Below are 14168 nucleotides of genomic sequence, written 5' to 3' on the forward strand. Positions count from 1 at the left end.
CGATGTTGCATCCTCTTTTGCTTTATCCATCAGCTTTTCTTGTAACAAGCGATGACGAAGCTCCTCTGCAAGGTGAGCAAAGACACTCTTCTCAGTGGCCTCCATGCATGCCTTGCACAGTACATGTGCATGATTTCCGTCACGTCAAGCGTGTTATAGCGTAAGCAACCGGCCACCTGCGTGTTTCTGCTCGCACTGAATAAGCTCAAGCCTTCTGGTGCACGATGTCAATGCAGCACCATGAAAAAAAAAAGAGACAAATATATGTGACATTTTGAAGAACCAATCAGAAAACATTGTTGCACTAATGCAATTATTATTTGAAAACGAACAGTGTCAGATCGGGTGTGAATTTATACTGGCGCTGTTCGTACTGGGGGGACAAGGGAAAGCGTGAACGTGACTGAGAGAATAAAACTGAAAAAAAAGCTAACTTTTAGAAATACCATACATTTACAGCTGATCTGACACTGTTTGTTTTCAAATAATATTGCATTAGTGCGATGTTTTTTTTTTTTTTAATTTTATTGATTTCATTGTAGTCATTCCATATAAATAGATCAATTTTTACAAAGAATAGGATTGAAAACAAATCAACCCCCACCCCTGAGAAAGAGAGCATGGCCAACAGAGTAAAACTTAAAGCTTGCAAAAATAAATAAATTGATGAGTTTAATAGGTGGATAAATATACATGGGGAAGAAATGGGAAGAGAATCTACTTCCTCCGTGCTTTAAGAGCCTATTCTAAAATATTATTGATTAGATCCTGCCAGGTTTTGAAAAAGTTCTGCATAGGTCCACTAACTGAGAATTAGATTTTTTTTCAATTTCAAGTAGTATAAAACATCAGTTACCCACTGACTTAAAAGAGGAGAGTTAGGATTCTTCCAGTTTAGCAAAATAAATCTGTGTGCCAGTAGTGTAGTGAAGGCAATCATAGTTTATTTGTCCTTCTCCACTTTAAGCCCATCTGGAAGAACACCAAACACAGTTGTTAATGGGTTAGGAGGGATTGTGACACCAAAGCTGTCTGAAAGGCACTTAAAAATTTTTTATCCAGAATAATGTTAATTTGGTGCAGGCCCAAAACATGTGACCCAGTTAGGCTGGAACTTGATTGCAGTGTTCGCAGGTTGGATCTTGCCCTGGAAACATTTTGGACAGTTTTAAGCGAGACAGATGTGCTTGATATATAATTTTGAGTTGAATAATTGTATGCTTTGCGCATATGGAGCTCGAGTGAATTCTCTGCATACTCCTTTTCTGATATGTTGAGTGAAAGATCCTTTTCCCATTGTCCTCTTGGATCTTTGAAAGGGAGGGACTGTAAAATAATTTTATATATTGCAGAAATGCTGTCTGAGTCCTCGAAACTGAGCAATATTTTTTCCAGCATAGAGGAAGGTGCGAGATGAGTAAAATCGGGCAGGTTCTGTTTAACAAAGTTTCTAATTTGAAGATTGTGAAAGAAATGTGTTGCTGGAAAGTAAAACTTGGAATGTAATTGTTCATAGGATGCAAAGATGTTGTCTATATAAAGATCTCTAAGCAATTTAATCCCAAATGTTTTCCAGATATTAAAAACTGCATATGTTTGCGAGGGTTGTAAAAGGTGGTTCTCATGCAGAGGTGCCACAGATAAAAGATTCTCCATCTTAAAATGCTTTCTACATTGGTTCCATATTCTGATTGAGTGAAGCACAATTGGGTTATTAGTATATTGGTGATAACTTGCATTTATTGGAGCACAATGCAGGGAATATAATGAAGTACTGCAGGATTTTATTTCTATTGCAGACCAAGCCTGTGTATGTTCATCTATTTGTGTCCAGGTTTTTATAGCTTGTATGTTTGCTGCCCAGTAATAAAACTGAAAGTTAGGTAGAGCCATGCCACCTTCTGCCTTAGGTCTTTGTAGGGTCGCTTTTTGGATACGTGGATGTTTTAAGTTCCAAATAAATGAGGTTATTGTTGAATCTAATTGCTTAAAAATGATTTATTGATATATATTGGAATATTTTGAAATAAAAAGAGAAGCTTAGGAAGGATATTCATCTTAACAATGTTAATTCTTCCAGCTAGAGTGAGATGGAGGGTTGACCATCTATGCAAGTCTTGCTTAATTTTTTCCATACAGACGGCGAAATTTTCTTGATAAAGAGCTTTGTTTACTTGTGATATTTACCCCTAGGTATTTAAACTGATCTGCAATAATAAAAGGGAAGGTGTCCAATCTAATATTGTATGCTTGAGAATTCACTGGAAAGAGCACACTTTTATTCAAATTAATTCTGAGACCAGAGCTCTTTTGAAATTCTGTAAGTGCTGTTAAGACTGCAGGCATAGTATTTTGTGGTTCTGATATATAGAGTACCATATCATCTGCATATAGAGAAATTTTCTGTTCAAGTCATTCTCTGATAATCCCCTTTATCTGATAAGCATTTTGACAGTGAGCCGCCAGTGGTTCAATGGCGATTGCAAATAGCAGTAGTGACATGGGGCATTCTTGTCTGGTACCACGTTCTAGTTTAAAGTAGTCTGAACAAATGTTGTTGATACAAACTGAAGCTTCTGGATTGGTATACAGTAGTTTGATCCATGTACAAATGTTCGGGCCAAACCCACATTTCTCTAATGTAGTGAAAAGGTATTTCCATTCAATCATATCAAATGCTTTTTCTGCATCCAACGATAATAATATCTCTGGGGTGTTTGACGAAGATTGGAAGCTAAGTGTCAGCCTTTAATAAATCCAGTTTGATCTTGTGATATTACTGAAGGCAGCACTTTCTCCATCCTTCTAGCTAGGACTTTAGAGAGTATCTTAACATCATTATTCAGAAGTGAAATTGGTCTGTATGATGCACATTGTAGTACGTCTTTGTTTTGTTTAGGAAACACGGTGATTAATGCTTGGCGAAAAGTTTGAGATAAAATTTGATTGTCTGTAGCTTCTGTAAATGTTGCTAATAAGAGGGGAGTTAGCTGAGTGGAGAATTTCTTATAAAATTCTACAGGGTAGCCATCAGGGCCTGTTTTTTTCCAGCTTTGAAGTGACTTTATAGCATCTAGTAATTCTGATAGCGCCAGAGGTTTATCCAGTTCCTCTGCACTAAAAGTATCTATTTGTGGAATTAGTGTGATGATGTTTTTCTGATTGGTACTATTCAGGTTATAAAATGATTTCTTCAAAATATCACATATATTTGTCTGTTTCTTTTTTGCCCAGTACTGCGTTGACATCGTGCACCAGAAGCATGAGCTTATTCAGTGTGAGCAGAAGCACGTGGGTGGCCGGTTGCTTGCACTATAACACACTTGACTTGACGGCGATCAACGCACATGTACTGTCCTCTGCATGTCCTGGAGTACAAAAGAAACAACCCCATGCACACGAAAGTGGATACTGGCAAGATGGAGAAAAAAAAAAAAGCGGCCACTGATTACAAGCGCAAGAAGGCATGCGAATGAATATGAATAATGCTGCATCAGTGCCACAATGTTTTCCGAAATGTACTATACAGGTCATAAAAGGAGTTATTCCAAATATCATATATACAGTACCTATGTCTCTGTTTATTTGTCAGTGCGGTTTTGATATCATGGACCATAAGGTTCATACTAATTCAGCATGAGCAGGAACACTCAATAAAACTGAATAAAAAGAAAAAATTAAAGTGACGGTGAGATACGAAGCAGACAGATTCACCAGTGCTTGTGTGTCACATCTACAGTTATTCCCAGTTTCAGATAAAAAGTAACCGCGTCAGATCTGGGTGGTGGGGTGGATGTTATATCGTGATTGTGACAGAGAGAGTAAAAAGTGAGAAATAAAAATGCTAATTTTTATAAGTACTATAAATTTACACCAGCTGTTACAGGCACAAGTCAAATGTATGTTTTTATTGTATAATAACAATAAGAGCAGCTCATTACTCAAATTGGTAAATTTTCCGGTGACCTGGTTTCAAACTCACAACCTCTGGATTATAAGTTGTCAATTCTAACCACAGCACCACGGAAGCTGTTGTATTGTACTTGCACCTTTTGCGAAAGTGTTTATTTGATATTTGGCCATCAGCCTTCACACATTATACAGTTCATGTCTACATTTTGTTATTTATTACTAAAACATGAAAAACGTTATCTGTTTTAACGATGTGTTTACATAGATTGTTGTAGACACAAAACACATATCAAATTATTTCTCCTTACAATTCTGGCTAGCTCACTCCCAGATAATCAATCAAGGCAGCAACTGGGAGAACTTCTGGCCTGTTCTGAAGGGGGGGGGGGGGGGGGGGGGAGGCGGGGTTTATAGCAGGCTGCTTGCTGCTTATCGACACATTTAGAAGACAAAAGACGCTGACGGAGAGGTGCGAAGGGATTTAAGGTGGCCGGATTTATGAGTGTTTTTGTTGGCTCTGGTAATTCTAGTGTTAATATACACAACTGTTGCTCTGTCCTGTTTCACTAGAATGCAGCCGTAGTGCCACAGCCCTCAGCTCGCATCTGGCAGTGTGTCTTTCAGGTCCAATGGCTTCCTTCTCTGTGGCAAGGTAGCACTTGACCTCATGGCAATGGTATACCACCCGCCTTCTAGGACTATGAGCTTGCACTCATTCAACTGCAATCAAGTGACCTTATACCTCATAGGGGTCATCATACCCACAAAACCCTTCCTACCTGATAGCTAGAGCTATAAGCAAGACAGCATAATTTACTTACCCATTAACCATTATTTACTTTTATCCATTATTTACTTTTCTATAATTTACTTATCCATTAACATAATCATATATTATGCCAAAGTAAAAGCTAGTTAGAGACACATTATATAACCTAAATTCCAGCAGCACTTAACTTTTAGCAGTATCAGTTCATTATAACAGGTAATTTCAGTCTCTTTTCTCTTTCTCGTGTGGCCAGCCTTGCAGTAAAGCAGTTACATCTTGCAGTTTTCTGTCTCCCTGTTGCTGTCGGGGATCTGTGTCACAAACACTTTCTTACCCCCTGCAGATTTAATTTCTCTTGTGATTATTTTTTTTGAAAGAAGCTTGTAGTTAAGAGTTCAGACAGTTGTACTTGTGACCAAGGCTTGGCTCAGGCATACTTTAAATGTCTTCGCTAGTAATACCTGTTTGATATACATAATTAAGAATATTACAAACTTAGCAATAATAAAAAGACACTGCATTAAAATTCTAACATAATAAAATATACCATCATCACCACAATAATCATACTTTAAAAAGTAAATGGCTTTATCATGACTAAAGTGTAGTGCCTCTAAAAAATATTCATTCCCTTGGAGGTTTTCTCATTTTATTAGTATACAAAATTGAATTTAACAACAGAAAGAGAATCTCTAGCAGATCTCTGTGATGTTGTCTAAATTAATTACAGATATCCGTTCATGCGTCCATTTTTCAACCTGCTTATCCTGGGTGGGATCACGGAGCAGCTTGAGCTTATCCCAGCAGTTATCGGGTGCAAGACAGGATTCGACTGTGTATTTTGTGTTTTATGGACTTGCACAGTCATTAATCACAATTACCTATGACAGCAATTTCAGCCTTGAGTCTGGCCAGAACTTTGTCATCTTTGCACATATAGACACTTTAGTACTTCCCCTTAATTTTTTTGCTTAATATGCTCGAACTGTGGTGAATAGCTTATTACTTTTTTTTTTTTTTACTTCCATTTCCTAAGTTGCTTAAACCAGATATGACCTTGTTCACTCCAGGATATTATTTTTTTTAAATAGTTTCTGTGTAGCTTTGGCTTTATGCTTGAGGTACTTTTTCTTCAAAAATCTTCTGTCAAGATGCACATTAGTTGAAGACTGCATTTGTTTCCCCCCAGAATTTACCTTTATTTTGCTGTATTAATTTTATCCTCTACCCTCAAAAGCGTCCCGAAGCATGCTATAAAAAAAGCAGCTCTGCACCATGGTGTTAGCATCACTTGTTATGTATGTTGTAACTCCTTCAAAGTTATCCTTTTGGTGGGCTCCTCCACTAGCCACCTTCTTGCACAGTCATTCAGTTTTTTGTTTGTTGCCTGCACTAGGCAGATTCAGAGCTGTGCCAAACTATTTCCATTCATTAATGACTGATTTAACTGAATTCCAACGGATATTCAGTGACTTGGATAATTTCTTGTATCCATCCCCTGATGGATTGTGTAAGTAAGGCCATAATACTAACATGCCAGAAATTGGACCTTCCAGGTGCATTTATACTATAATCAATTGAAACACTTTCACTACAGACACTATGTGACTTCTAAAACCAGGTGGCTGCACCAGTGATGATTTTGGTGTGTTATATCAAGAGGGGTGAATACTTACACATTCAGTTATTTGGAAATTTATATTAGTAATTAATTTAGATCTATTTGCAGATATCTTTTTCACTTTGTCTTTTCCCCATGTATTTAAGGCTTGGGGGCATGTTAAAATTCTTGACCTTTTTGTAGACTTCATTTGTTCTCTGGTTAAAATCTTTTCCATTTTCCCCATTTCTTTATTTCTCCACATTTTTTGGGCTATATAGTAGGACTGCCGGATCAAACGTCGCTTTTTGAATAGAATTTAAATTTATTTAAAATGGGTCTCATTTAAAGGCAAAAACTGACATTTAATTGTGAAAGAGTGGTTTGTTTTGCCCACATAATTTTGGCACTTAGTTACTCCAGATGCATTATGCAAGGCTGAGGTATTTCACTGATTAGTTTTTGTATTTCTAATCCACTGTCAGCCTTTTTGAAATTTTGAATGGCTATCTTATCTTCATTAGTAAAACTTACAGCCAAACTCCTTCAGAATTTTTTTTTTCTGCCCCACTGCCCTTCACTTTGATCTACAGGTGTACTTGGAGCAGTTTTTCTAAACACTTCTCTCATGCGGTGTCCCACAAATTAGTCTCCGTCGTACGTAGCTGCTGGTTTGACACAGAATACCTAAAAAATGAGATGTAATTAAAAATATTCTGACCAATTTTTTAAAAATATTGCTGTATCTGGAAAAAAAAAGTAAACAGATTATGCAGACCTTGACTTGATACTGGTCAGCCCCATAATCCACTTAAATCCTTACGAGCCACACATGATGGCACCACCCTTTACTATTTTATTATTAATATTTTAACTTTTTTTTCCCCCATTGTGCTTGTGCAAAACATGAAGTGCTTATGCAACTGTTACTTGGTCCTCGTTTGTAGTAGTCAGCTAGTGTCCTGTGCTGCAAGTGTATTGTGACATGTTTTGCTGCTGCAACAACAGCTGTGAGAAGTGGCAAGCAGGGCTGGGGTTGAGACAGGAAGAAAGCACTTTTTCTGAGGGTACACAACATTTGAGTGACAGAGGTGAGTAATAGTGCTCTCGTGCCCAACAGGCTAAGCAGTCTAAGGCTTTGTCACCTAGTCATCAGTACTAGACAGAAAAAAGGTGCAGTGCTGATGCTCCTCTTTTGAGGGGTGCAGGTTCTTGGGATTTTGATGGCCCTTATCTTTACATAACAGTTGCCCAAGTACCACTAAGATTTTTAAAGTTAATTTTTGGAGATTGTTCTTGGTATGGCTTCCGCTGCCGTGATAATAAAGTATTAAAAAAGCATGCACAAACGTACATGTTACACCCATAATTGTTAACCTGTGTCCGAATATATTAAAATATATACTTCTGTTTAATTTACATATTCAAACCTTGCATTTGGCTAATTTGACAGTGTTACTATACAGTAGTAATTATACCAGAAAAACTTGAGTAATGTCTCCCAATCAAATTTAAAAAATCCAGACAATTGTAAAAAATCAGTTAATAATATATTTTAAAATATTTTGAGAAACTAATTTGGTTGTATTAAACAGTACAATAAAACAGTTAAGATTCAATATTTTGCAACCATTGTTGAGGTTAGGTGATGGAATAATAAACAGGTACCAAAGCCATCAATCCACATATACTTTCCTAAGTTGCTTAAACCAGATCCAAACCAAAGGTGCTTAACACAGCAGCATCAGGCAGTTGACAAGAACCAAACGCTAGATATGGTGATGGTCTATATCCAACCATCAATTTTACAAAAGCACAAGGAGGAAAGGAACCCCCTTTATGTGTAGCTTAATACATGTTTCTTTGGCATGTATAAAGAAAACAAGAATTTTCAGAGAAACATTCTTGCTCTCATGGGAGCAGTGTTATATAAATGCTGTTTTATTCCTGTAAAGGAAATGATAAACAAAAAAAAATACTGGTCATTTTGTAGATGGAAAAGATGATGAGTAGTACCCCCTACTCTCATAAATATAGGTAGACAATTTGAAGCAATGCCTGAGTATTTTAATGAATGTGGCCTTTTGAAAGATTGTTTGCATGTTACATAACTAAATGTAATATCTTACCAATTTCAATATGGGTACATTAAAAAACACACTATTGTTGCAGCGTTCCCAGACATTTTGGTTACTAGACTCCAAATTTTATTGAGCATCCTGCTACTTTTGTTTTAGTATTCAGTGTTTCAACAAACTATCACGCAACATGATTTTGTGACATCTTTATGTAGAATGTTTTATTTACAGGATCAGGTAGTAAATGTTTAAATTTGGGTGGGATTCCACAGGAAAGGCTTTGTTGTGGATCTCAGATTTAACCTGTGTCATATGAGTGATTAAATCCTTGTGAATGAAATAGTTTAAGTTCTATGAAAAAAAAATCTGTCTTGACCACCACTTTAAATATGGGGGAGGATCTCATATTTCAAATGGGAAACAAATGTTATTGCTAATACTGTGTATTTTTTTATTTTTATGCACTTTGAGATGTGTCTGGGTCAGATGTGAGCAAAATTTTTACTTTCTTCTTTCAAAAGTGGGGAAAAAAAGTACTGCTACTACCTCAGATTCTGTTCAGTTATAGCGTTTTTGTTGTTTTTTATACATTTTTTGAACTGCCTGTCAGATGTGACCATATTTAAAAGGGAAACAATAAATAAATATAACTTGTTATTAAATACATTCATTTGTGTTGATTTTAAAATTTATCATTGTCAGTGGCCAGTAAGCAGCAGGTAAAGTGTGACCCAGCTAAATTTCTTGGTGTGAAAATCTGGCCCAAATGAATTTGTAATTGAATAGCCCTGCCATAAATTTTATAATTATGAAAGTTATAAATTAGGAAAGAACTTCAACATGCACACAGAACTCTTTTTGGGATATTAATTAATTAAATTTACATTATAATAATTTTTTGTTATGTCACCTTAGAGATCCTGGTTTACAAGTTACAGATATCTCTTGTGAGTTGTTTGCCTTTTGCCCATTTCGTTTGTCCACTTTTCAAAAAACAAGTGTTCAGGTTGACATCAGTAAATTAGCTCCATGTCAATGTGTGTGTGTGTGTATACATATCCTGCACAGGACTAGTATCCCATCCATGCTGGCTCCTGCTTTGGTATCTGATGTTTGTTACCCAAAATCTGCAATAATCAGGATCAGCAGATTTCTGGTTATCAATGTCAATTAAATTTTGAAATTGAAATTTTATTCATCCTTGCCTCTTTTGCTATTATAAGTAACAAGAACTGGTCTTTATTACTATAAGATTTAATCACCTTGAGGCAATGGAGTACTATTTAAAATTAAGTGCAGCCTAACTAAATTTATCCTAAATGAAAGAAGACTCTCGACATGTTCAAAATGCATTGTTTAGGCAAAGTTTCGTATAAGAATAAATTCCAAAAGTTAACAGCTGAAAAATTCTACAGTTAAACTCTGTGAACGAATTTTAGAATGATATTGATTAGATCTATACAGGCATGTGGCTGGTAGTATTTCTTTCTCTATATTTTCCTCTGAAAATCCAAGCTGGTTGATAATGCTGTTTTGAACCAATTTTTTGCATATCTGAGTGTATCTCAAATTTAAACAGCATTATACACATGGCTTCTTGTTCAGCCTTGAACTTTTAAACAGCTGGATGTTTTCCAAATCCTGAACAACATTGGCTGTGCTGAATAACATCTGACTAAATAGGGGAAATATCACATTATATAACTGATCTGTATGGTCAGTTTCTTGTTCTAATATTTACTCTGCTTATGCTTCTAGAATGTCCTTTATCATATGTACTGAAAAGTATTGAACCATCTTCCAGTGACTCTATGATTTACATATGGAAATCGGCTTCTCTTTTACAAATTTGGTTACTTTAAAAGCATGCTGTCATTGTACCTGTACAGGATTCAAGTTGAATTCCTCCTTTTGAACCTTTCAAACTGACAACCGAAATAAATGGTGCTTGTTGCATTTTATTATTTACATCCTGTTTTGCCTTTTAGCTTGGCAAGAGCTGGCAATAACTGCAATTTTTTTAAAGTAATTATGAAAAGCACTAAATAAACATATCTTGAATTTTCTGTTCAACACTTTTCAGTATTAATTAAAGGTTGTCAATTTGTGTCCACCAGTCATGTTTACCTCCTGTTCCATTGTCAGTTGATACAGTACACTTCAGTCAGCATTTTCCAGGTTGAGTTTAAAATTTCTATATTAAGGTTGTACAGATTGAATAACAACAGACCAAACCTATTTAGTTTAGTGGAACAAAATATTTGGAATTGAGATAAGGATGAACCCTTACTAGATATGTACTGTGCACCTAAGTCAGATATGTCCATGGATTAAAAAAAAAAAAAAGTGAAATCATTCCATCAAGTCTAACAGTGTATGAGAACTCTATTAAATTGCATTGAAGCTGAATACCCACTTTTTCTTTACTGATTTGTAATAGTGTTTTTTCTGCATTTAAGGTGCAGCATTTTTTTTGTTGTCTGTCATCTAGTTTTACTTGCTCTTCAACTGAATTCTCATGGTACTATTACTCTGTGTGTGTGTGTGTGTGTGTGTGTGTGTGTGTGTGTGTGTGTGTGTGTGTGTGTGTGTGTTTTATTATATTTTGTTCCACTAGTAATTTAACTGTTTTATAAAAATGTTGAGTCAGTGCTCACTTCAGAGTACTGTACAAAAACAAATATAAGCAAACATTTTGAAAGAAATGTTTTACCCTAACCTAGAAAATAAAGTATTCTTTTACACAGTACTGTGTGTTTGGTTTGAAAAACTGCTTTTTCCTGCTACTTTATTAAAAAACATAATGATATTAATATTCACAAAAACAAATAAAGAATATATTTATTTACAATATATATTATTAATATTTAAAAAAAATAGCTTTTTTTTTACCATTTAACAACAGAGCAGCCAGTACTACCATTGAAGTCTGTCTTTATTTTATATTGTACCTTCGACAGTAAGCATTACTAACAGGTGCTTTACATTGTAAACAGTTTCAATGGAATTGCTTCACAGAAAGACAGTCTGTACTTGATATCAGTTCAGTCTTTCTTTCTTTCATTATGGTACAATCGATACAGTAAAAATACTGTATATAAGCCTATCAGCAGTGAGTACAGGCAGTGGCTGTCAGAGCATTATTGTTGAAAGAGTGTGCAAATAATTACAATTTAGTGGACTGGAGACTAAATAGAACAATATCCTGTAAAAAACTGATCACAGCATGAAAATATTTTTGAGACTAAATGTGTTTGAGAGTCTATTTTACATTTTAAATGAAATTCTCACTTATAGGAGAACTTTTTAAAAATATATTAAGACCTAACTAAAAAAAATTTAGATTAAGCTTTTGTGTCGGGTAGAAATTATATCCCCCCCTTTTTCCCCCTTTTAAGTTTTGCTAACCTAAACTTTAAATTTAAATCTGTGGTAATTTACTGCTTACCTTTTCACCATTTTAGGACATTCATTGTATTTCAACTGATTAAATTTGAAGAAAAACAGGATAAACTGAGGTGTTCTAAAACCTTTGACCAGTAGTGTAAAAGATCTCATCACCATCCCAGTTAAAATTAATATTCTAAAACTAAATGGAGATCTGTTGGGGAAAAAAAGACTACTTAGTTGATTACTGTTGCAAGAATTTTTAAATATATTTGGCTGTTCATAAATTGTTCATGGATAGGTTGGTGATAGAATGATACCAAAGGAAAATAATCTAAAAGCATGATATAAAAACTAAAATGTACATATTAAAATGCTGCAATGTCTTAAACTAGAAATTGCTGACATGTAAGGTGAATATGGCAGTTGTTTCTTTGAGGTCTATATTAATGAGTACAGCTTTGTGTTTGATTTTCATTCTTTTTGATAAAACATGAAGGGTTCCATGTTTTTTATACAGTAATCCCTCCTCCATTGCGGGGGTTGCGTTCCAGAGCCACCCGCGAAATAAGAAAATCCGCGAAGTAGAAACCATATGTTTATATGGTTATTTTTATATTGTCATGCTTGGGTCACAGATTTGCGCAGAAACACAGGAGGTTGTAGAGAGACAGGAACGTTATTCAAACACTGCAAACAAACATTTGTCTCTTTTTCAAAAGTTTAAACTGTGCTCCATGAGAAGACAGAGATGACAGTTCTGTCTCACAATTAAAAGAGTGCAAACATATCTTCCTCTTCAAAGGAGTCAGGAGCAGAGACTGTCATAAAGACAGAGAAAGAAAACAAATCAATAGGGCTGTTTGTCTTTTATGTATGCGAAGCACCGCGGCACAAAGCTGTTGAAGGCGGCAGCTCACACCCCCTCCGTAAGGAGCAGGGGGAGGGAGAGAGAGAGAGATAGAGAGAGACAGAGAAAAACAAACATGCAAAAATCAATACGTGCCCTTCGAGCTTTTAAGTATGCAAAGCAGCATGTCCCTTCACTAAGCAGCTGCACAGAAGGTAGCAACGTGAAGATAATCTTTCAGCATTTTTAGACGAGCGTCCGTATCGTCTAGGTGTGCGAACAGCCCCCCTGCTCACACCCCCTACGTCAGGATCAGAGAAAGCGCAAGAGAGAGAAAGAGAAAAGTAAGTTGGGTAGCTTCTCAGCCATCTGCCAGTAGCGTCCCTTGTATGAAATCAGCTGGGCAAACCAACTGAGGAAGCATGTACCAGAAATTAAAAGACCCATTGTCCTCAGAAATCCGCGAACCAGCAAAAAATCCACGATATATATTTAAATATGCTTACATATAAAATCCGCGATAGAGTGAAGCCGCGAAAGGCGAAGCGCGATATAGCGAGAGATCACTGTATACTTATTTGAAATAATCTGTACAGATAAGGCTTTCTCACAGCATTCTGTGTAATTCTCAATTCTAAAACCATTAACTCTGATAATTTTGTAACTTTAGGCGCCTTCTGTTATGGCCTTTCCTGCAACAACACCAACTGGAATGATGGGATATGTAATGGTAAGTGAATTTACTATGTTATCGTAGTACAGATCTATGGGGTTTCACCTTGAAAAATTAAACTTGCATCAGACAGATTATGCTTCTCAATTGTAGATGCAGAAGCTGGTGAGTTTGCAGGCTTAAAAAATACACTAAACTTTACTTAGTTTTCTAATACCTAAATTTAGAATTTTTATAATTTGAATATTGATGAATCCCTGAATTGCACTTAAAAATGGAATAGTGGATGTTAAGTTTCTTTTTCATACTGAGGCCCTGTTCAAATATCAGCTAGGACTGTATTGGTCAAAGTGGCAGTGACACCATGCAACACCACAAAACATAAGTTAAAAATGTACACATGGCATAGCATTCAGGTGCATTCAGCAAAAATGTTAACTGATATGAAATTTTTAAAAATTATAATTCCAAGTCTACAGATACATGAAAACAAAAACATCTCTTCAGGTCCGGATGAACCATAATCCTAACGTAGTCTTTTATACTTTATACCCCTATGTAGTGCTTTCAGTCCTGTGTACTGTTTGCAGCACATACTGTATAGCCACAGTGCGGTTCTTGTTGCATGGCCAGTATACTAACTTAAGCTCTCTTTCTAAACCCATGATATATTTAAATCACATATGGGACCTGCACCTATTGTGTGTAATTAATTAGTTCAAACATTGATTATCTGTTAAGTCTTTTCAATAATAATCTGCAGATAATATTAGTTCAGTTAATTCAGTCTTATATATGCTTAGATAACTGCTTTCCTCTTCCATTAATTTCTGGCTGTGCAGGCCCTTCGTAGCATCTAGCTCACTTGCATTGGGCATCAGAGCAGCTATTGGACCAGT

At 35.8% G+C, this 14168-nt stretch overlaps 1 protein-coding gene across 1 annotated transcript in view; it reads left to right on the plus strand.

Annotated features, from left to right (window-relative positions):
• The window catches only part of picalma (phosphatidylinositol binding clathrin assembly protein a), a 215161-nt gene that overhangs the window by 190915 nt on the left and 10078 nt on the right, over positions 1-14168 (plus strand). The window contains 1 exon segment of the mRNA XM_051926984.1: positions 13267-13326. Within this exon segment, the coding sequence (XP_051782944.1) occupies positions 13267-13326 (60 nt within the window).

This window comes from Erpetoichthys calabaricus, chromosome 4 (assembly GCF_900747795.2).
Source record: "Erpetoichthys calabaricus chromosome 4, fErpCal1.3, whole genome shotgun sequence".
In the NCBI taxonomy this organism is placed as follows: domain Eukaryota; kingdom Metazoa; phylum Chordata; class Cladistia; order Polypteriformes; family Polypteridae; genus Erpetoichthys; species Erpetoichthys calabaricus.